The sequence below is a fragment of the Hippocampus bargibanti genome, linkage group LG18 (genome assembly GCF_051943395.1).
Source record: "Hippocampus bargibanti isolate YZ-2025 linkage group LG18, ASM5194339v1, whole genome shotgun sequence".
NCBI lineage: Eukaryota > Metazoa > Chordata > Actinopteri > Syngnathiformes > Syngnathidae > Hippocampus > Hippocampus bargibanti.
The window spans coordinates 13,095,148-13,117,508 of NC_142751.1; the positions used below are offsets into that span (position 1 = coordinate 13,095,148).

Here is a 22,361-nt window from a genome sequence, read left to right on the forward strand (position 1 = left end):
CTTTTATTCTGTACGTTACCGGTAAATAAAATAATTATTAGTTTAAAAAAATATGAATGTTTATTTCAATGTATTATTTTTATTTATAAAATTAATTCAATAAATCCTCTATTTTTTCACGTATTATTTATCGGTACTTCAATTATTTTACCAAATAAAAATACAAATATTAATATATTTACATCATTATTCCTAATAAATTAATGTATGTAATAATATATTATTAAATACAAATAAATTAATATATGTAATGCCATAATGTTTAATTTTTATTTAAAATGGAATGTTACGAAATTTTTATTTGATAAAAACCAATCGTTGATTACCTTAATAATAATGATAATAATAATAATAATGATGATAATAAATTATATTTCAAGCGCCTTTCAAAGCTCTCAAGTACACTTTACAGTCGCAGACAAGCATAGGTTCTATAATAAATAAAATACAATCACAGAATAGAATACAATAAATAAAATACAATTATAAATAAAAACAAGATAAAGAGCTACACAGAAAATGCAATTTTAAATAGGTGGCTTTTAAGATGGGATTTGAAGATGGGATAACTAAAAAAAAAAAGGAGCTGTCAATCTGCGCCATACACGACTCACCTCTTTGACCAAATGTCCATTTCTCATGTAGGTGGTCATCTACTGTTCATTCACCGGTTTGGAGCAGACATTTCCCTGCGGGATGTGGCTGGACGAGGACGAGAGCGACGGACTTGTCGAAAGAGAGCTCTACGAGATGGTTTCTCTTCGTCAGAGGAAGCAGAAGAGTGAGAATCCATGCATGAGGCTTATACAGACTCAATTCGTAAAGTTCATTTCCTTACCGGTTTATGCGACAGAGTATCCGTGGTCCTTGTGGATTTGGACTTCGGACCTGAAAGGCGCTGGTACAGACGCGCAGGTATTTCTGCAGATCTACGGCGAGAACGGAAAATCGGATGAGATCAAGTTGGAAAATAACTCGGATAGTTTTGAACAGGGTCGTCTTGATAAATTCATGGTAATACTCCGATTGTTTTGTTCACAGAAACATTTGTCATATTTTGTCTGAGGATTGTCGTCTTTTTTTTTTTCCTTTCAGATTGAACTACCTGACATTGGACGACTCCTAAAACTGCGTATCTGGCACGAGAAGAGGCATCCGTTTGCCGGTTGGCACTTAGGGAGGGTGAGAGCTTTTCAGTTTTTTTTTTTTTTTTTTTTTTTTGATGCCTTAAAGAACAACCGACACCTCCGGACAAGTTGTGTCCATAATTTATAAAATCACTTGAAATGACTTCTACTGAGCACATTTTACAAAGATTCCACCGCATATAGCTATATTTTACGTTTTAGACTCGCTCTGAATATTCAGGAAGTCTTGTTTTCGAGTTGCTGTCGATTCCTGACGTGACGTCACTGAAGGAACGCCCCTGGCCGAGAAAGCGAGACACAATGCATTTTGGGTACTTTGTTAAATAATGCGATGGTGAATCGTTGTGTGTTGCACCAAGACGACTATTTGACACAAATTCCCAGCAGACAAATCAGCCCATTTCCAACGGAACTTGGGCGCCATCTTGTGCATTTTCCGGGACGCTACATCGGAGTCCAGATGCCTCAAAATGATCCGGAAGCACTTCTTTAATCGATTGCAAACATTGATGCTTTCCTCTTCAGAACTATTTGAATCATATTCATAACTGGATGAGTAACAAGAAAGCATCTTCTCCGAATCTGAACTCTCTTAAGCCATTGTTTTGATTCTGGAGCAAAGCAGTTTGTGAAGCAGTATCCTAGCGTGACATCATGAACAAGGGGGCGGGACTTTCTGAATCTCCCCAGTTCCGAGCTCATTTTGTGGCAGTTTTGGGACACCAAGTCATTTTTATTGTTGTTTTGCATTTGACTAAAAATATCAGCCGGCGTTTTTTGAGTATTTTAGATGCTATAAAACGTTTTTCTGATGTCAGTTAGGAAACAAAAAAAATGGTGTCGGTTGTCCTTTAAAGTCAAAACCTGATTTTTTTGTGGCCTGTGACCTTTTGCAGATTACTTTACTGAAAACCCTGACAATGGAGAAATACAAGTTCGAATGCGGCCGTTGGCTCGACGTCAATGAAGACGACAACGAGATTGTAAGAGAGCTGCCGGCGAACGGAGCCCTTTGCAGGGAGCCGCTACCATGTACGAAATACATTCATACATTTTTTTTCTCTTTTAACTCATTCACTGCCATTCATGAATTAATTCGGGGATTCAAAATATGTCGTAGAACACCATTCCCGATTTTGTTCGGGTTTTGTTTTGTCTTTGGGTGCCGATAAAGTGCTGGCCGTTGCCTCTGACAATGTTTTTTTTTTCCATTCCGCAAGGGGGTAGCATTTCCCTTTTTTCCATGTTAGCGCTTTGTTCCAGCCTCAGCTGTTCTTAAAAAACTAGATCAACAAATACGGATGTAATATATTGTATTTTGTACAGCTGCCCCCATTTTAAGCTCATATAACTCCAGACCCATATAGTTTAGGAATTAACTCTTTTTTTTCTGATGAGAGAAGAGTCTATGGTTTCTTACGCTGCATTGAATATCGTCCTAAAAGTCAATATTCTGCGAGTTCTGGAATTTGAGTGACAATGACAAAAACCCTGGCACTGGAGTGGACACATTTTTGAACATCGTCTGGCAGTGAATGAGTTAATCATGAACTGTCTTTGAAAAGACTGTCTGTCATTTATGTTGTGTCACATGAATTGTTATTTGCTGCCTTTCCAGCAGCTCCTGTATTTTGCTTTTCTACTTCTTTCTTTCCTTTCATAACCTTGCTGCTGTGTTACTTCCGGGTACAGTGAACGCTGGCGCGAATGGCTGCCGCTGCTCACCCGCACAAAAAAATCCTGTGACTGTATAGTGTCCTTGAGAGTTTTGAAAGGCGCTTAGAAATTAAATGTATTATTATTATTATTATTTCTTTTTTTTTACTTCAAGATGGTGCTGCGAGTGGCTGCCTTTACAGCAGCTCCTGTATTTTGTTTTTGCTGCTGTGAAATGTAAATTTCTCCACTGTGAGACAGATAAAGGCTCATCTAATCTAATCTAATCTAATCTAATCTAATGAAACTGTTGGTTTTTGGTTTTGTGGCTGAGTGACCTTTAGAATTTTGAAATGTATTATTATTATTGTATGTATTATTATTATTATTAGTGACAAAGTATCGCATCACCATTTGCACGGGTAACATCAGCAGCGGCGGCACCGATGCTAGCGTCTTCCTCAACGTCATCGGTGACAAGGGCGACACCGGAGAGAGACTCATGATCATGAGCAAAAACAACGTCAACAAATTCGAAAAGGGCAACGTACGTCTGGCCACGGCTCGTGACATCCACTTGACTTTGTCTTTCTTTCTTTTAATTTGTCTGTATTTCCCTTCAGCACGACGAGTTTCTCATCGAAGCCGCGTCCCTGGGCCGCGTCCACCGGGTACGAGTCGGACACGATGGCCGAGGCGGAGGCTGTGGTTGGTTTCTTGATAAGGTCACGGTGAGGGAAGAATGCCAGCCGGAGTCAGTCGCCATTGAGTTCCCATGTTACAGGCAAGGAGATTCTTTTTTTGGTAGCATAGATAGCATATAGATAGGTAGCCAGCTAGATAGCCAGTTAGATAGCCATTAATTAACATAGATAGACTGCTAGATAGCCTGGTATAACTCAGATAGAAAATTTGTTAGCTGGCTTATGGATGACAAATATCTAGCTAGATAGATAGCTAATAAATAGCAAATAGATAGCAAATAATTTAATTTAAAACAGATTCTTATTTTGCAGACAACGTTACAGACAGGTGTTCAAATACCTGACATGTTTCGGCGTCTACTTCCGGATAGCAAATAGATAGCTAGTTAGGTAACCAGCTAGATAGTCAGTTAGCAAATAGATATGTAGCAAGGTAGCCAGCTAGATAGCAAGATTAGCTCGCCATTAATTAATTAATTAATGGATAGCCAGATGGAGAGCTAGCCAGATAGCTGATAGCAAATTGATAGCCAGCTAGATAGCCTGGAATAACTCAGAGAGAAAGTTAGTTAGCTGGCTAATGGATAACAAATAGCTAGCTAGCTAGATAGCTAATAGATAGCATATTGATAGCTCGTTAGGTAGCCAGCTAGATAGCTAGTTAACAAACAGATATCAAATAGATATGTGGCAAGGTAGCCAGCTAGATAGCTAGCTAGATAGCGAGATTAGCTAGCCAATAAATAACTAATAGATAGCCAGCTCTCACAGAAAACAAAATGTAAAACAAAGTCATAACAATAAAAACAAGCCAAAGTATCAAATAAAAACTATGAGTGAAGCTAACCGAAACATGACAGGATGGAACAAGCAAACAATGAGCAGGCAGTAACTCCTTTTCTAAGCCTAATGACGAAATGACCAACAGGTGTGCCACTGCAGATGGAGCCCGACAATGCCACCTGTTGGTCACAAACAGAACTGCAACTTTTTTTCTTTGTGAACTCCACTTTCTAGGCTTTGCACATTAATTAATTAATTACATTGTATAAATAGCATGTATTATTAATTATTATTATTACTATTATTATTATTAATACTGGTAATAATATTATTAATATTAATAATATTATTGATACTATTATTGATACTATTATTTGTATTTGTAGTAGTAATGGTGGTGTTGGTAGTATGTTTCATTATTATTATTATTATTATTATTATATTATTATTATTAATATTATTATTATTAAATTATGTCTTTTTTGGGTGTGGTTTATATTTCAATGGGGAAATTGTTTTTTTTATAATATAATAAATTGAGAAACATGGAAAGCGGATACATCAAGGTGCAATTGTATCTATATGGCTATCTAGCTAGTTAGCTAACTGTTAGTTAGCTGGCTATCTATTAGCTATCTGTTAGCTAGCTAGCTTTCTATCTATTTGAGTTACTTCTGCTCACCCGCTAAAAAACTGATCCTGTGACTGTAAAGTGACCTTGAGAGTTTTGAAAGGCGCTTATAAATGAAATGTATTTATTATTATTATTATTATTATTATTATTATTATTATTATTATTATTATTATTATTATTATTATTATCTTAAGCATTTAAAGAATAATACTGTAATAGGATTACATACAACAAATATGCCTCCATTTTTAACTCATTCACTGCTATTCCCGAATTTATTCGGGAATCGAAAATATGACGTAGAGCGCCATTCCCGAATTTGTTCGGGTTTTGTTTTTTCACGCTTGTGTGGCGATAAAGCACTGGCCATGACCTCTGGCAATGTGTTTTTTTTTCTTTTCCACAAGGGGCAGCATTTCCCTTTTTCCATGTTAGCGCTTTGTTCCAGCTTCAGCTGTTGTTCAAGCGCTATATAAAACAATATTTATGTATTGCATTGTATTTTATACAGCCGCCACCATTTCAAGCTTAGATAACTCCAGACCCATATAACTTATGAATTATTATTTTTTTCCGATAAAATAAAGTCCAAGGTTTCTTACACTGCATTGAATGATTATGTAGTCCTAAAACCCAATATTCTGTGGCTCCTTCAATTTGAGTGAAAATGACAAAAACTCGGGCACTGAAGTGGACACCTTTTTGTATATCCTCTAGCAGTGAATGAGTTAAAAAGCCCCAGTATGATTGTGGTGCAAACTGTAAGGTCCAAGTAGGTATTAGTGACATGTCATTACTACTAATTCTCTGGTTCACTGAACGCACCGAAGCCCTTGACATCCAGCATTTCCAAACAAAAGATCTAAAAGACCAGATAAGAACAGTAAATTGGGTCTGCGCGGGTTAGACAGCTCTTAAGTCATTAGACGCTTGAGGGATGGGTTTCGCTTTCCAAATTAGGGGGCTAAATGTATGGCGGTCAGGCAGCTGTCTCTTTCAGTAACAGGAGCCCAGCGGCCATGCTTCAGTGCCGCGTTACGTCTGGAAAGTGTCCCATCTTGTTTCTGTCATTGGTATTGATCATTTAAAGGACAACCGACACCATTTTTTTGTTTCCTAACCGACATCAGAAAAACGTTTTATAGCATCTAAAATACTCAAATAACTCATCCAGTTATGAATATGATTCAAATAGTTCTGAAGAGGAAAGCATAAATGTTTGTAATCGATTAAAGAAGTCCTTCCGTCTCATTTTGAGGCACCTGGACTCCAATGTAGTGTCCCAGAAAATGCAGACGATGGCGCCCAAGCTCTATCGTCACTTGTCACTTTCTCGGTCAGGGGGCGTTCCATACGTGACGTCACGTCAGGCATCGTCATCAAATCAAAAACAAGACTTCCTGAATATTCAGCGAGAGTCTTTGGTGGTGGAATCTTTGTAAAATACGCTCAGTAGAAGTCATTTGAAGTGATTTTACAAATTATGGACACAGGCGTCGGTTGTCCTTTAAGAGATGAATTTGTAGGAGTGACTACTCCTTGCCCCGCCCCCCCAAATGATGTGTCTCCAATCAGGTGGTTGGACCGCAACGAAGACGACGGACAGATCGTCCGTGAGTTGGTTCCAGCTGGAGAAGGCCTGCGTCTTTTTAGTGGGTACAGTAATCCCAGACATATTTGCGGTTCAGTATTTACGACATACAGATGCTTCCCTACTTACGAACATTCGAGTTACGAACAACGGTAGTTATGAACATTTTTGTAGTAACATGTGTTGTATTCTCTCCAGTTGTACATGTACATATCTTTATATAGCATATATTTTATTAAATGTTTTTTTTTTCTTCAGGACAAACCAATATCTCTATATACAGGTAACATCCGACTTACGATCAGCTTGACTTACGACCACCCGTACTTACGACCACAACCTCCATTTTTAAAATGTTGATTCTACCCCTGGCACTGCAACGCGCTAACAGGCCTGCAACGTGTTCGACAACATTTTGAATGGATTTCGACTTACGACCATTTTGACTTACAACCGTTTTGTCGGAAGGGAACTCGGTCGCAAGTCGGATGTTACCTGTACTTATACAAACCTTCAACATACATTCCATACAAAATGTCATAATAATAATAATCATACATTTCATTTATAAGCACCTTTCAAAACTCTCACGGTCACTTTACAATCACAGGGTACGTTTTTCTGTGGGTGCGCAGCGACACCCGCATGCGCCAGCATTCACTCAACCCGAAATAACTCAAATAGATATGTAGCGCTGAAGCAACTTATGAACAAATTCACCTTATGAACGACTGTTCGTGGCAGATCTCGTTTGTAAGTTGGGGAGCGTCTGTATTACCTATTTGTGCTATTATCCCTACTTTTGGGAAATTGGTATTTGTCGAAATCCTCATTTATTACTTTTGTGCTGTTTCTGAACAACCCTCAATCGTCACATAGTTCAAAAGTGTGTTGAAGTGATACATCTTCACGAAGAGACAAGCTTTGCATGATTGGGGAGAAGCCAATAGTGACCTGGGTTGTGTTACATTAGTTGTAACCGGTTTATTTTTATTCTATTTTTGTGCGATCAATTCAGATTCTACTTATATTTGGAATTTGTGATTATAAATATTTTTATAAATATTATTTATTCCTGGTTTGGTCACAATTCATACTCCTTCCTTCATGTCTCCTTACAGATGTTAGCTACCACATTGCCATCAAGACAGGCAGCGTAAACGGGGCCAGCTCAGACTCTCGGGTGTTTGTCAAACTTTACGGCGAACGGGGCGACACTGGCAAGATAACCCTGGCGGTTTCGGATAACGACCTGAGGAATTATTTTGAGACTGGACGCACTGACATCTTCACCATAGAAACATTCGATATGGGAAAGGTGCGTGAAGAAAAGTTACCTTGTTTTCAGATTGTTGTTGGAGGGTCAAATCGAGGTAATGACAGACAGAATACAGACATTAAAATATGATATCTGGTCCGACTTACGACCGAGTTCCGTTCCGACAAAATGGTCGTAAGTCGATGCTGTGTGAGAGTGCTGGCTGGCTGGTCAAAATTGACGAACACGTTGCCAGTCTGCTAGGGCGTTTACTTTTTTTTTAAATGGAGGTCGTGGTCGTAAGTACGGGCGGTCGTAAGTCAAACTGGTCGTAAGTTACCTGTATATGGTCATATCTGACTATAGCAGTCATATATGATTATAGCAGTCAAATTTTTACGGTTTTATGACTCATTATTATCAAAACTAAAACTAATAATAAATCAAATTTTTTATTTAATCTTGGCATATAGAGGGAAATAATAAAGTACTAAAAATGTATTAACTCTTTCACTGCTAGACGATTTACAAAAACGTGTCCACTCCAGTGCCAGGGTTTTTGTCATTTTCACTAAAATTGCAGGACACAGAATATTGAGTTTTTGGACTACATAAACATTCAATACAACGTAAGAAAACTTTGACTTCTTCTTTAATCAGAAAAAAATGTTAATTCCTAAATGATATGAGTCTGGAGTTATATGAGTTTGAAATGAGGGTCACTGTCCAAAATACAATGCAATACATACATATTGGTTTATATAGCGCTTTAACAACAGCTGAAGCTGTAATAAAGTGATAACATGGACAAAAGGCAAATGCTGCCCCTTTGTGGAAGGGAAAAAACATTGCCAGAGGTCTGACCAGTGCTTTATCGAAAAACCCCGCAAGAAAAAAACAAAACTTAAATACATTCGGGAATGGCGCTCGTAAAAATCATGAACTCATTCACTGCCATTGCGGAATTTATTCGGGAATTGAAAATATGAGCGCCATTCCTGAATGTGTTGTTTTTGAGTCCTAAAACTTAATATTCTATAATTCCTAAATTATATGGATCTGGAGTTATCTGAGTTTGAAATGGGGGCATTACGAGATGTCTGATTCCCCCCCCCACCACCACCCTGCAAGAAAAACAAAAACCCGAACAAATTCGGGAATGGCACTCTATGTCGCGCTTTTCAATTCCCGAATAAATGTAGGTATGGCAGTCAATGAGTTAAAATAATCCGATTTTGAAAAACAAAAATGCAAAATCCTAAATACAGTAATTCTAACCTTGACTCTAAATCTTTGGCACGCCTTGGCAGATCAACAGACTCCTCATCGGCCACACCAACGAAGGCCTGCGAGCCGGATGGTTTCTGGACAGTGTTCAGATCTTGGTGCCGGTTCAGGGCAAGCAGTACATGTTCCCCAGTCACCGCTGGCTCTGCAAAGACGAGGCTGATGGCAAAGTAGAGGTGGAGATCTATCCCAGCGAGATTCTGGACATAGAGAAATGTAAATAATGACATAATAATAATAATAATAATAATAATAATAATAATAATAATAATAATAATAATAATAATGATAATAATAATAATAATAATAAATTTAATTTATAAGCGCCTTCCAAAACTCTCAAGGTCACTTGACAGTCACAGGATAAGTTTTTCTTTGGGTGAGCACGCAACAGCGTTCACTCAAACCCGGAAGTAACTCAAATCGATAGAAAGCGAGCTAGCTAGTTAATAGAGAATAGTTAATTAGCTAGTTAATAGATGGCAAGATAGCTAGCTAGATAGATAGCTATTAAGCTAATAGATAGCCAGCTAGATAGCTCATAAATTGCCAGCCAGTTAGCTACCTAGGTAGCTAGCCAGCCAGCTAGTTAGGACGACATAAACATTCAATCCAGCGTTCGCTCAACCCGGAAGTAACTCAAATCGATAGAAAGCGAGCTAGCTAGCCAATAGATGGCTAGCTCTACAGATATATAGCCATTGAGCAAATAGTCAGGTAGATAGTGATTAAGCTAATAGATAGCCAGCTGGATAGCTCATACTCAACCCGGAAGTAACTCAAATCGATAGAAAGCGAGCTAGCTAGCTAATAGATGGCTAGCTCTACAGATATATAGCCATTGAGCAAATAGATAGTCAGGTAGATAGTGATTAAGCTAATAGATAGCCAGCTGGATAGCTCATACACAACCCGGAAGTAACTCAAATCGGTAGAAAGCGAGCTAGCTAGCCAATAGATGGCTAGCTCTACAGATATATAGCCATTGAGCAAATAGATAGTCAGGTAGATAGTGATTAAGCTAATAGATAGCCAGCTGGATAGCTCATACTCAACCCGGAAGTAACTCAAATCGATAGAAAGCGAGCTAGCTAGCTAATAGATGGCTAGATAGATAGATATTGGTAGTAGTAGGATGTTCCGGCCTAAGTTCTGAAAACATTAACAACATGCATTAAATTCCCGGCAGTGATCAACTACGAGGTGAGCGTGGTCACGGGGGATGTGCGCGCAAGCGGAACCAACGCTAACGTCTTCTGTCAGATTTACGGCGACGAAGGCAAAACGGAAGTTCTTCCCTTAAAGAGTCGTTCCAATAACTTTGAACGTGGGACCACCGAGATCTTCAAGGTCAGTATGTCAAAGTTCGTTCATGACCTTTAACTCATTCACTGCCATTCACAAATTTATTTGGGAATTGAAAATATCACGTAGAGCGCCATTCCTGAATTTTTTCGGGTTTTGTATTTTCGTGGGTGCCGATAAAGCGCTGGCCATGGCCTCTGGCAGTGTTTTTTTTTGGCTCACTTTTTTCATGTTAGTACTTTGTTGGAGCTTCAGCTGTTGTTAAAGTGCTATATAAACCAATATGTATGGATTGTATTGTATTTTGTATAGTGGCCCCCATTTCAAGCTCATATAACTCCAGACCCATATAACTTATTAATTAACTTTTTTTTCTGATGAAAGAAGACAGTCTAAAGTTTCTAACACTGTATTGAATAACAATAAATTTCATTTATGAGTGCCTTTCAAAACTCTCAAGGACTCTTTACAGTCACAGGTTAAGCTTTTCTGTTGGTGAGCAGCGGCAGCCAGACCCGCCAGCATTCACTCAACCCGGAAGGAACACACACCACCAAATATAAAATGGTCATATATAATCATAATAATAATCCATTTCATTTCTAAGCACCTTTCAAAACTCTCAAGGTCATTTTAAATACACAAATAAATATATAGATAAATAGTTTTTCATCATTCCACCCCGACATTTAATGTATGACAAAAACATTTTATTTAGTCCTCCAATTTAATATTCTGTGGGTCCTGCAATTTGAGTGAAAATGACAAAAACCCTGGCACATTTTTGCACATTGTCTGGCATTGAATGAGTTAAAGATATATATTTCGTAACTTGTCCACTTCTTTTGGCAATCCAATGATATGAATCAATTGCTCACCTTCATGTTTGCCAGCTCGAAGCTCAGGACGTGGGCAAGATCTACAAGCTGCGGCTCTACCACGACGGCAGGGGCATCTGCGACGGCTGGTTCGTAGAGTCGGTGGACATCAAGCGCCTGACGCTTCACCTGGTGAAGGTGGAAGTGAAGCGGGAGGACGGCAGGAAGGATAAGAAAAAGAATAAGAAGAAGAAGAAGAAAGATGAAGAAGAGGAGGTGGAGATGGTGGAGGAGTTGCAGGAGGTGGTGGAGACATTCAGTTTCCCTTGCAACCGCTGGTTGGCCAGAGATGAGGAGGACAGGGAAATCGTGATGGAGCTCCTCCCTGACGACATAGAAGACCTCGAGGGTAAATGAACAGATTTACGAAGCCACGGATTAACTAGCTCTCGCTATCTATTAGCTATATATTGGCTCTCTATTGGCTCGCTATTGTCTGGGTATTGACAAGCCATTGGCTAGCGATTCACTAGCCATTAGCAAGCGATTAGCTAGCCATTAGCTATCTATTAGTTATCTATTAGCCATCTGTTGGATAGCTATTGGATAGCAAATGGCTAGCTATTAGCTGGCTATTCGCTATTTATTTGCTAGTGATTTGCTGGCGATTAGCGATCAATTATCTGCCATTAGCTATCTATTAGCTATCCATTGGCTATCTATTGGCTAGCTATTGGCCAGCTAATGGCTAGCTATTCGCTGGTGATTTGCTATTTGCTGGCGATTAGCTATCTATTAGCTCGCCATTAGCTATCCATTGGTTATCTACTGGAGAGCTATTGGCTAGCTTTTTGCTAGCTATTGGCCATTTATTCGCTATCTATTAACTCGCCATTATCTATCCATTGGCTCTATATTATCTATATATTAGCTAGCTATTAACTATCTATTAGCTATCTATTAGCTAGCAAGCTTTCTCTCTATTTCAGTTACTTCTGGGTTGTGTGAACGCTGGCGGGTGTGGCTGCCGCTGTTCACTCACAAAAAAACTTATTCTGTGACTGTCAAGGGATCTTGAGAGTTTTGAAAGGCGCCTATAAATGAAATGTATTATTATTATTATTATTAAATGCTTTGGTTCGCCGCAGTTAACACCTACGAAGTGCACGTGTTCACGGGCAATCCGTGGGGGGCCGGCACCGATGCCAAAGTTTACATCAACGTCTACGGCGAAACCGGCGACACGGGCGAACGCCGCTTAAGGAAGTCCAACAACTTCAATAAATTTGAGCGAGGACAGGTAAACTCAACTTTGCTAACATTGTTTTTGGAATGTGGGAGGAAACCGGAGTACCCGGAGAAAACCCACGTAGGCACGGGGAGAAGACTGAGCTAAAATCCAACCGTGTGTGTGTGTGTGAGATGCAAAGGAGGACACGTTCAGCCTGACAGCCGTGGACCTTGGGACGTTGAAGAAACTGAGGATCCGACATGACAACAGCCAGGCTGGGGCGGGTTGGTTCCTGGACAGGGTGGAGATAGTGGACGATAAGGACGACACCACGTAAGCCAGAGATCACAAGAAATCCTGCTTTGTAGTTGCTGTCACAAAAATAAATATTGGAAAAAAAAATAGTTATACAATTCTTTAAAACTTTTTTTCTTAGAAAAAATTGTTATTTTTACATTATTTTCTCTTGAGATATACAGTAAAGTCTTGTTATATCGATATTCAAGGGAGTCCGAAAAAATATCGATATAACCGGGACTATCCATATATCCGACCCTGTTTGCATGTAATTTTCTCCGTGCGTGCATAGAAATAGTATCGATATAACCGGGACTATCGATATATCCAATATCGATATAACGAGACTTTACTGTATTTGTAATTAAATAAATGATCGTAAGTCGAAATCCATTCAAAATGTTGAACAGAGACTCGGAGGCTAAAAATAACTGGCAAACTCCCCCCTCTGGTGGCATCACACAGTCGATTGCTGTACAAGAGTGAGATGCTGGCTGGCTGGCTGGCCAAAATTGTCATACATTTTGCTGGCTTGCTAGCGCGTTGCGGTGCCAGGCGTAGAATATTTTTTTTTTAAATAGGGTCTGGAGGTCGTGGTCGTAAGTACGTGTGGTCGTAAGTCGAACTGGTCGTAAGTTGGATGTTACCTGAATATGCGGTTGTGTGCTTTTTATAACAAACGAATCAATTGAAAAGAACCTGGCAGATGCACTTTGTTATGTTGTAGGTACTTCTTCCCATGCAAACGATGGTTGGCGGTGGACGAGGACGACGGGCAGCTAGCCAGGGAGTTGGTCCCGGTCGATGAAGCCTTCATGAAGAAAGGCGACGATGATGATGACGACGAAGATTCTGAGGCCACTCTGGGCCTGGAGCAGAAAGGCGAGTCCACCAATCATTCGGAAATCAATATTTGACATTGACAAATTGCATTTGTCACCACAGCCATGTCCACCACGTACGCTGTGAGGATAAAAACCGGGGAGAAGAAATACGCCGGGACGGATGCTAACGTTTTTATGACGTTGTACGGGAACAAGGATGACACAGGTTGGCCACTTGATTCCAGTTACAGTGATACCTTGGAAGTATCACCAATTTAATTGGTTCCCAGACAGAGTGTGTAAGGCGAAAAGTGTGTATCCCAAAAAAATATTTCCCATAGGAAACCATTAAAATGAGAATAATCCGTTCCCAGGTCCTCTCTACTTTCTAATTTTCTAAGCCTTAAAATGACTGAATCTGAAAAAGCCAATCATTGGCTTGAACAAGTCAGGAAAGTCACTTGCAGCCATTTCCAAGCAGTTGAAGGTCCTAAGAGTGACCCCCATCGCTACTTCATTTCTACTGAACTTGCGGTATCTGTGAAACGCCAGGAATCATTAACCTGAAGGCCTCCAAGACGCACAAGAACAAATTTGAACGGGGGATGATTGACGAGTTCACCGTGGAGGCGGTGGATATTGGGCCGCTTAAGAAGATACGCATCGGACACGACAACCGCGGTACGGACAGACTATGTAAAATAACGGAAAAAAAGATCTTAGGGTGGGAATTGACGGTCGGTTTTGGTTCCAGGGGGCGGCTCGGCGGGCTGGTTCCTAGACTGGGTGGAGATTGACGCTCCTTCACTGGGGCAGAAACTTCGCTTCCCGTGCGGACGCTGGTTGGATAAAGGCGAGGACGACGGCGCCATCTCCAGGGATCTTTTTCCCAATCCTCTCCAAACGGAACTTTACACACCATGTATGACTCTTCTTGTCCTTTCGGCTTCAAAATCTAGCCAAAAGTCCAAAATTTGGACTTTGATACTCTACCTAGCTGAGTGTCCAAAATTTGGACGTTGATCCTCTATCAGGCGAAAGTCCAAAATGTGGACGTTATTACTCTAACTAGCCGAAAGTCCAAAATGTGGACGTGATTACTCTACCTAGCCAAAAGTCCAAAATTTGAACATTGGCACTGTACGTAGCCGAAAGTCCAAAATTTGGACATTGATACTCTACCTAGCCGAAAGTCCAAAATGTGGACGTGATTACTCTACCTAGCCGAAATTCCAAAATGTGGACGTTATTACTCTACCGAGCTAAAAGTCCAAAATTTGGACATTGATACTCTACCTAGCCGAAAGTCCAAAATTTGGACGTTGATACTCTATCAGGCAAAAGTCCAACATTTAGCCAACAGTCCAAAATTTGGACGTTGATACTCTACCTAGCCAAAAAAACAAAATTTGGACGTTGATACTCTACCTAGCTGAAAGTCCAAAATTTGGACGTTGATCCTCTATATGGCGAAAGTCAAAAACTTGGACATTGATACTCTACCTAGCTGAAAGTCCAAAATTCGGACGTTGATCCTCCATCAGGCGAAAGTCCAACATTTGGACATTGATACTCTAACTAACCGAAAGTCCAAAATTTATACTTTGATACTCTACCTACCGCCGCAAAATCTTGACGTTCATCCCCTGACATGTTTTTTCTTAAGTTGTCCCTTACGAGATCAAAATCTCCACGAGTGACATTTTCGGAGCGGGCACCGACGCGGACGTCTTTGTGGTCCTTTACGGAAGAGATGCCGTGTGCACGCAGCAGAAGCGACTATGCGTCAACAAGAGGGAGAGGATTATGTACTTCGAGAGGGGAGCCGAGGATACGTTCATTGTCGAGGTATAAGGAAACCGGTAGTCTGTTTACATCACAATAAATGCTTCTCTCACCTTCTCGCTGAAGCTGGAGGACGTCGGCGAGGTCATCGAGAAGCTCCGCATCGGTCACGACAACCGTGGGGTCAACCCGGGTTGGCACCTGGACCGAGTGGAGATCCGACGTCTGCTCAGAAAGGGAAAGGTGCAGCAGAATGATGAATAAGTCGCCCTCCAGGGGTCCGGGCTGAGTGTGTCATTTGCATTTCAGGGCTCGGAGACGGTCGTCTTCCCGTGTGAGCGTTGGCTCGCCAAGTCGGAGGACGACGGTGAGACGGTGAGGGAGCTGGTGCCCTCTGACATCATCACCGAGAAGCTGTCGCGAGACGGCAGCCTGAAAATCAACGAGGTGGAGGTGGAGGACGCCCTGGAAAGTACGACAAACACGTTACAATGTCATTTTTGGGGATGATTAACTCATTCACTGCCAGATGATGTGCACTCATCCCTGAGGTGGTTAAGGTGGGAGTGAGTTAAAAAGAAATAAAAATTCACACAGATGTCTATTATTTGGCCAAGAAACCTTCATGCTAAATTTAGCTCAATGCTAACACTAATGGTTCCCCCCCCCCCATGTCAACACAATCCCCGCAGTCAATAAATTCAAGAATGGCAGTGAATGAGTTAAGTAACCGCCATCATGTCTCCTTTTGCATTCAACCGCAGCACACACGTACAAAGTGTCCGTGATGACCGGCGACGTGTACGGGGCGGGGACGGACGCCAAGGTGTTCCTCACCATCTACGGCGACTTGGGTGACACGGGTGAGCGCAAGCTAAGCAAGTCGGAGAACAACAGCAACAAATTTGAGCGAGGATCTGTAAGGAAAAGCCGAGAACGACCAATCACAATCGCTGAAATTCAACAACGGGGTAAGCAATTGGTTTTCGGCGCAGGTGGACACGTTCACCGTAGAGGCTGTAGACCTGGGTCAGGTGTTCAAGATCAAGATACGTCACGATAACAGCATGATGAGCGCTGACTGGTACCTGGATCAGGTGGAAGTTCTGGATGAAGACACGGAGGAGGTCTTCCTGTTCCTGTGTGAGCGATGGCTCTCCAGGAAGAAGGAAGACCGCCGCATCCAAAGAGTTTTCTACATTAAGGTAAGACCGTTTCACTTTAAAGTCCAAATCCTCATTAAATCGTTACTGTCCTCAAATTGTGGTCATGGAGGTTTCGATTATGGAACCAAGATCATCTCCGTTTGCGTCCCACTAGGCTCGGGTCTAAGTACACTTAGATTCATCTGGTTAGGGTTTCATTTCAATGCCGTTTTCCTGCGTGGTATGGTTGGACTGTTCCGTTCTTCCAGGGCTATGAGGGCATCCGGGAGAGTCTGAATGCCAAGGAGAGGTCAACCTTGAAGAACGTTGACAACAACATGAACAAAAAGAGTAAAAAGAAGGAAGAGGAGGAAGATCAACTTCCGGGTAAGGAAGATCTGTCTTCTCGCCAACTGCCAACGGTTTTTAAGATGAACGTTCCTATGCAGTCATTCCATACCACGTCACATTGTGCACCGGTCTGGAACGAGACGCCGGGACCACCAGCAGGGCCTACGTGATTATCATCGGTGGCAATCACGGCCGCACGGATCGACTGTGGCTGGATCCGCCGGATGGGAGGAAAGGTTTCCGGGCCGGATCTCTGGAGAGCTTTGAATGCCACGGCGCAGACGTGGGGGAGATCAAAAAAGTTGAGGTGAGCGTCCACCCAATCACTAACTGAAATCCTAATACAGTGATACCTCGGTTTATGAACCCCTTGACTTTTTGGTTTACGAACGTTACATTTATGAACATTTTACCTTGGCATACGAACTTTACCTTGGCATACAAACTTTTTTTCATACACGGAGCTGCCTCAATGAGTGATGTGTTGTTTGCAAATGAGCCCGTTCTTCTAACAACAAAATGGCAGCCGACTGTTTTTGTCCTCTATTCCCCGCCCCCAGTCTTCGGTTAAAGCCATGTGATTGGTCAAGAACGCAGCAGAGTGGGGGGTGGTTTAAATATTAAAGAGACAGGCAGACCAATATCCCATCAATCAGGGTCCACAAGCCATCTGTACACTTGATGCAAAAAGCTATCAACCCAGTTAAACAGAACATAATTGATGAGGAACAAGGTAAAATTATCGCAGAGAAAGCACCTGAAAGGGATCATTCCTCAAGATGGTGAAAGAAGAAGGCTACGTTCCTCATCAAGTGTTTAATGCTGATGAAACCGACCACTCCATTCCATCAAGCCATCGACCATCACAAAGGTAAATAAAACGACTTTATTATACAGTACAGTTTATTTCTTTAATTATAATACCATAACACATTTATTATACATAAAATAATGTATGTTTTGTGTAGTTTTAAGGCTTAGAAAATTAGAAAGTAGAAAATTATGTTTTATGGGAACGTGGGAACGGATTATTCTCATTTTAATGGTTTCCTATGGGAAATTGTTTTTTGGGATACACACTTTTCGCCTTACACACTCTCTCTGGGGACCAATTAAGTTCGTAAGCCAAGATATCACTGTACCCAAGCCACAAACGTCAACTTCGACTCTTAAGTGACTGTACTCTGTCCGACCCTTCCGGCAGCTCGGCCATGACGGTGCCACCCCCGAGAGCTGCTGGCTGGTAGATGAGCTCTCCGTTGCCGTGCCAACAAAAGGTGTCAAATACATTTTTGCATGTGAATGCTGGCTAGCCAAAGATCGCGGAGACGGCCTGACCGCCAGAGTTTTCAACGTGCTGGATGCAGAAGCCGTTTCCATCTCCCAGAAAGTGCGTAACGAGTTCTGATTTCCACACAAGATGCATCTCTCCAACTCAATTATGGTCTTTGACCTCTCGTAGGTTATTTATGAGGTCACCGTGGTAACGGGCGACGTCCAAAATGCAGGAACAGATACGGGTATCTTTATGACGGTGTTCGGTGCCAATGGTAGTACTGAGGAAATGTTGCTACAGAAGAACGAGGACAGGTAAGACCTCGGAACAAGGTTCTCAGCCGTCATCTGTACTTCTTTGAAAGTGTCGGACGTTTCTCTTCTTATCCAAGATGTTTCGTCAGCAAACTAAAGTCTTACTGGTAGTTTCGGCCCGATATATATGTCCCTATTGTCCAGACGTTGCGCTGCCGGACTCTGCTATGATTGGTCCCTGCTCTCAGGGTCACCGTTAAAGAAGTACAGATGACTGGTGAAGAAACCTTTTCATCGATGGACCACTGCTGTACGACTAAGAGCTTACACAGACAAACATAAGAAATCAAAACCCTATCGACACATTTTGTTCCTGAAGGTCATGCACCCTGTAACAGGTCCACAGTCGAATATGTACTTTGACAAGTCTAGGAAGTTCTTCTCAAATACAGAGTCTGAGTTCCACCTCAGAATCGAGTTTCATACATCAATTTTCAGATTCGAGCGAGGTCAAGAAGACACCTTCAACATGGAGATCGATGATATCGCCCCGCTCAGGAAAATGAGGCTACGCATCGACGGCTCAGGCAGCAGACCTGATTGGTTCCTCGATACGGTAGGTCAAAAACGAGTTCGTTCGCTAGGAGACTTCGGGAATCAGGGCATGATTAGATCATGATGAATGATTTCTCCAGGTGACCCTTTGCGAATTGACCACCGGGGAAGTATCCACCTTCACCTACGAGGAGTGGCTATCCAGGACTCGTGGACCCAAAAGGACCATGATCTGCGAGATGGCGGCCGTTATGGATGATGAGACCATGGTGGAGCTCACAACCTACGTGATACAAGTCAAAACCGGTGACGTCGCAGGTGCGTCTTAGTACAGTGATACCTTGGCTTACGAACTTAATTGGTTCCCAGATAGAGTGTGTAAGGCAAAAAGTGTGTATCCCAAAAATTAATTTCCCACAGGAAACCATTAAAATGAGAATAATCCGTTCCCAGGTCCCCATAAAACATAATTTTCTAATTTCTAATTTTCTAAGCCTTAAAACTACACAAAATATACCTTATTTTATGTATAATAAAGGTGATATTGTATTATAATTGAAGAAATAAACTGTACAGTATAATAAAGTTGTTTTATTTGTGATGGTCGTTGATGGTTTGATGAAATGGAGTGGCCGGTCCTCCTCTGGGATCATCATCATACACGCCATTCTTTGATTTGAACGTTTCTTTGTTCTCCTATTGAGGAGTCTCTGTCTTTTCCTTTTCAGGGGCCGGTACCGACGCCAATGTTTGGATCATCATTTTCGGCGAGAATGGAGACACGGGGACCTTGGCGTTGAAAGAGTGCAACAAGTCTAACAAGTTTGAGCGTAAGCAGGTGGACACCTTCCGTTTTCCAGACATCCTGAGCCTGGGTGACCTCTCCAAAATCAGAGTGTGGCATGATAATACAGGTGAAAAACATCTTCAATTGACATCTCCAATTTTATAATTATTATTTTTCACCTGTGGCCTTCTCGATCCCATCACGTGCAGGTCTGGCACCAGGATGGCATTTGGATTGCATCGACGTCAAAGACGAGCTGATGGATAAGACCTTTCGCTTTCCTTGCGATCGCTGGCTCGCTAAAAACGACGGCGATGGACAGATCATGAGGGAGCTGGCATGCGCTGACAATCAACACTTGGACCTTGACGAGAAAACGAGTAAACCAAAAAAACAAACAAATAAACAAACACATAGCTAGATATCTAGCTAGATGGATAGATAGCTAGCTAGCTAGCTAGATCGATAATTAGATAGATAGCCAGATGGATAGCTAGATAGATGGCTAGACAGACAGCTAGACACCTAGCTAAATAGCGAGATGGCTAGATACCTAGATAGCTCGCAGATAGATAGCTAGATAGCTCGATTGCTAGGTATGGAGAGATAGACACAGACAGAAAGAAAGACAGCCAGCTAGACACCTAGATAGCTCGCTATATAGATAGATAGCTTGATAGCTAGGTATAGACAGACAGACAGACAAACAGACAGCTAGACACCTAGACAGCTATACAACTAGCTAGTTAGATACCTAGATAGCTTGTTATATAATTAGATAGCTAGCTAGCTAGATTGCTCGATAGCTATGTATAGACAGACAGAAAGACAGCTAGACACCTAGACATCTAGAGAGCTAGACAACTAGCTAAATAGCTAGATACCTAGATAGCTCACAATATAGCCAGATAGATAGATAGATAGCTCGATAGCTAGGTATGGACAGCTAGACACCCAGACAGCTAGAGAGCTAGACAGCTAGATAGCTAGATACCTAGATCGCTCGCTATATAGATAGTTCGATCGCTAGGTATAGACAGACAACGAGCTAGATAGCTAGATAGCTCGCTATATAGTTAGATAGCTAGATAGCTCGATAGCTAGGTATAGATAGACAGACAGACAGCTAAAAAAAAATACACCACTTCATGTGTTGAGATTTACCTTTCGTATCTTCTCGCCAAAGGGTACGAAATTTGTGTCACCACCGGAGACGAGGCAGACGGTGAAACCAAAGAAAACGTTTGGATGGTATTGGAGGGAAGGAAAGGTTGCTCCAAGGAGTTCTTAATGGAGAACTCGTCCAAGAAAAGACGCTTTACGCGGTACGTACTTGAATGAGAGATTCTTTCGGGGACCAGAAAAAGACAATAGTTAATAAGTTCTCGTTTTTTTAGGGGAAACGTTGACAAGTTCGAGTTTACATGCAAGTACCTGGGCGACATTGTCAGCATCTGCGTGGGTCACACATCCAAGGACGGGAAGAAAGTCAAGACGGTGCTTCACTGGCATGTGGTGGAGGTGGTGGTCACTGAAAAAGAACTCGGCAACAAGTAAGGACCACCTTTGAAAAGCTCACAGCGGTCATCGATGAGAAGGTTTCTTTAGCCGTCATCTTTGAAGGTGAACATTTGTTATGTCTCCCCAATTGGATTGGATTGTGTTGGATGTACCTTTATTCGTCTCGCAGTGGAGAAAGTTACATTTCACAGCAGCAATGTTATGAAAGGAAGAGGAAAGGAAAGAAAGAAGTAGGAAAAACTAAATTCAGGAGCTGCTGGAAAGGCAGCCACTCTCGCGCCGCCATCTTGAAATAAAAACAAAAAAACTAAATAACATGACAACACAAAGACACAGAGAGTCATTTATTAGCTATCTAGCTATCTATTAGCGATATAGCTATCTAACTGGCTAGCTATGTAGCGAGCTCTCTATTAGATATGTTCTTGAGAGTTTTGAAAGGCGGTTATAAATACAATGTATTATTTTTATTATTATCATTATTATGATTATAAGTAGCTATCTATTAGCTAGCTAGCAATGTATTGCTCTTTACAATTTTCAATTGGGGAGACGAAACAAATTCTCAAAAAAAGACTATCAACATCACAGGGATAATACAAATGGGCCTCAATCTGCAGTACATATGCCCCTAAAAGCTAGCAACCACTCATTTGACGACAATGAGGATAAAATCTTAGCGAAAGAAAATCGATGGTTTGAAAGGGGAGTAAAAGAAACTATTGTCATAAAACAGCAAAACCCTTCACTAAATCACCATGGTGGGGTGAGGTTCAATTTGGATCGTTCCTACAACCGACATCTTAGGCAACATAGGCTTAGTTATGCTGATGAGGTGATACCAGATCAAATGGGGCAATCAGGCGACTCGTAGACCCTATACAGCAGAGCCAAAACTACCAGCAAAAATGTTAGTTCGCTGATGAAGCCTCTCGGATAAGAAGCGAAACGTGCAACACCTTCAAAGACTTCTTTGAAGATGACACCTGAAGCAACCTTCTCATCGATGGACCACTCCTGTACGACTGAGAGCTTACAAAGACCCACAACGGTCAGTCCCGCAAAAAAAAAAAAACACATTTCGAGCCTTTCTCTACACTGTCAGGTACATCTTCCACTGTGACGCTTCGGTCCCACTATCAGCGAAGAGA

The 22,361-nt window shown here is 41.5% G+C and overlaps 1 protein-coding gene and 1 long non-coding RNA gene across 2 annotated transcripts in view; one reads left to right on the forward strand and one right to left on the reverse strand.

Annotated features, from left to right (window-relative positions):
- The window catches only part of loxhd1a (lipoxygenase homology PLAT domains 1a), a 34,447-nt gene that overhangs the window by 10,547 nt on the left and 1,539 nt on the right, over window positions 1-22,361 (forward strand). The window contains exons 9-41 of the mRNA XM_089021051.1: window positions 646-781; window positions 854-1,014; window positions 1,096-1,182; window positions 2,045-2,180; window positions 3,197-3,351; window positions 3,428-3,588; window positions 6,501-6,577; window positions 7,638-7,834; window positions 9,085-9,277; window positions 10,251-10,411; window positions 11,260-11,593; window positions 12,333-12,484; window positions 12,615-12,748; window positions 13,440-13,594; window positions 13,658-13,762; window positions 14,089-14,217; window positions 14,291-14,458; window positions 15,203-15,384; window positions 15,448-15,564; window positions 15,631-15,793; window positions 16,086-16,240; window positions 16,317-16,526; window positions 16,736-16,853; window positions 16,916-17,124; window positions 18,022-18,207; window positions 18,280-18,407; window positions 18,846-18,963; window positions 19,043-19,220; window positions 19,631-19,816; window positions 19,899-20,069; window positions 20,876-21,014; window positions 21,087-21,242; window positions 22,316-22,361. The exon at window positions 22,316-22,361 is cut by the window's right edge and continues 1,539 nt beyond it. Of these exons, the coding sequence (XP_088877177.1) occupies window positions 646-781; window positions 854-1,014; window positions 1,096-1,182; window positions 2,045-2,180; window positions 3,197-3,351; window positions 3,428-3,588; window positions 6,501-6,577; window positions 7,638-7,834; window positions 9,085-9,277; window positions 10,251-10,411; window positions 11,260-11,593; window positions 12,333-12,484; window positions 12,615-12,748; window positions 13,440-13,594; window positions 13,658-13,762; window positions 14,089-14,217; window positions 14,291-14,458; window positions 15,203-15,384; window positions 15,448-15,564; window positions 15,631-15,793; window positions 16,086-16,240; window positions 16,317-16,526; window positions 16,736-16,853; window positions 16,916-17,124; window positions 18,022-18,207; window positions 18,280-18,407; window positions 18,846-18,963; window positions 19,043-19,220; window positions 19,631-19,816; window positions 19,899-20,069; window positions 20,876-21,014; window positions 21,087-21,242; window positions 22,316-22,361 (5,103 nt within the window). The remainder of the gene's footprint in view (window positions 1-645; window positions 782-853; window positions 1,015-1,095; window positions 1,183-2,044; window positions 2,181-3,196; window positions 3,352-3,427; window positions 3,589-6,500; window positions 6,578-7,637; window positions 7,835-9,084; window positions 9,278-10,250; window positions 10,412-11,259; window positions 11,594-12,332; window positions 12,485-12,614; window positions 12,749-13,439; window positions 13,595-13,657; window positions 13,763-14,088; window positions 14,218-14,290; window positions 14,459-15,202; window positions 15,385-15,447; window positions 15,565-15,630; window positions 15,794-16,085; window positions 16,241-16,316; window positions 16,527-16,735; window positions 16,854-16,915; window positions 17,125-18,021; window positions 18,208-18,279; window positions 18,408-18,845; window positions 18,964-19,042; window positions 19,221-19,630; window positions 19,817-19,898; window positions 20,070-20,875; window positions 21,015-21,086; window positions 21,243-22,315) is intronic.
- LOC148884721 (uncharacterized) lies at window positions 730-3,486 on the reverse strand. Its single transcript, XR_016118333.1, has 3 exons — window positions 3,356-3,486; window positions 839-929; window positions 730-759 (listed from the first exon to the last, which is right to left on the reverse strand). It is a non-coding gene; the product is annotated as an uncharacterized LOC148884721 (long non-coding RNA).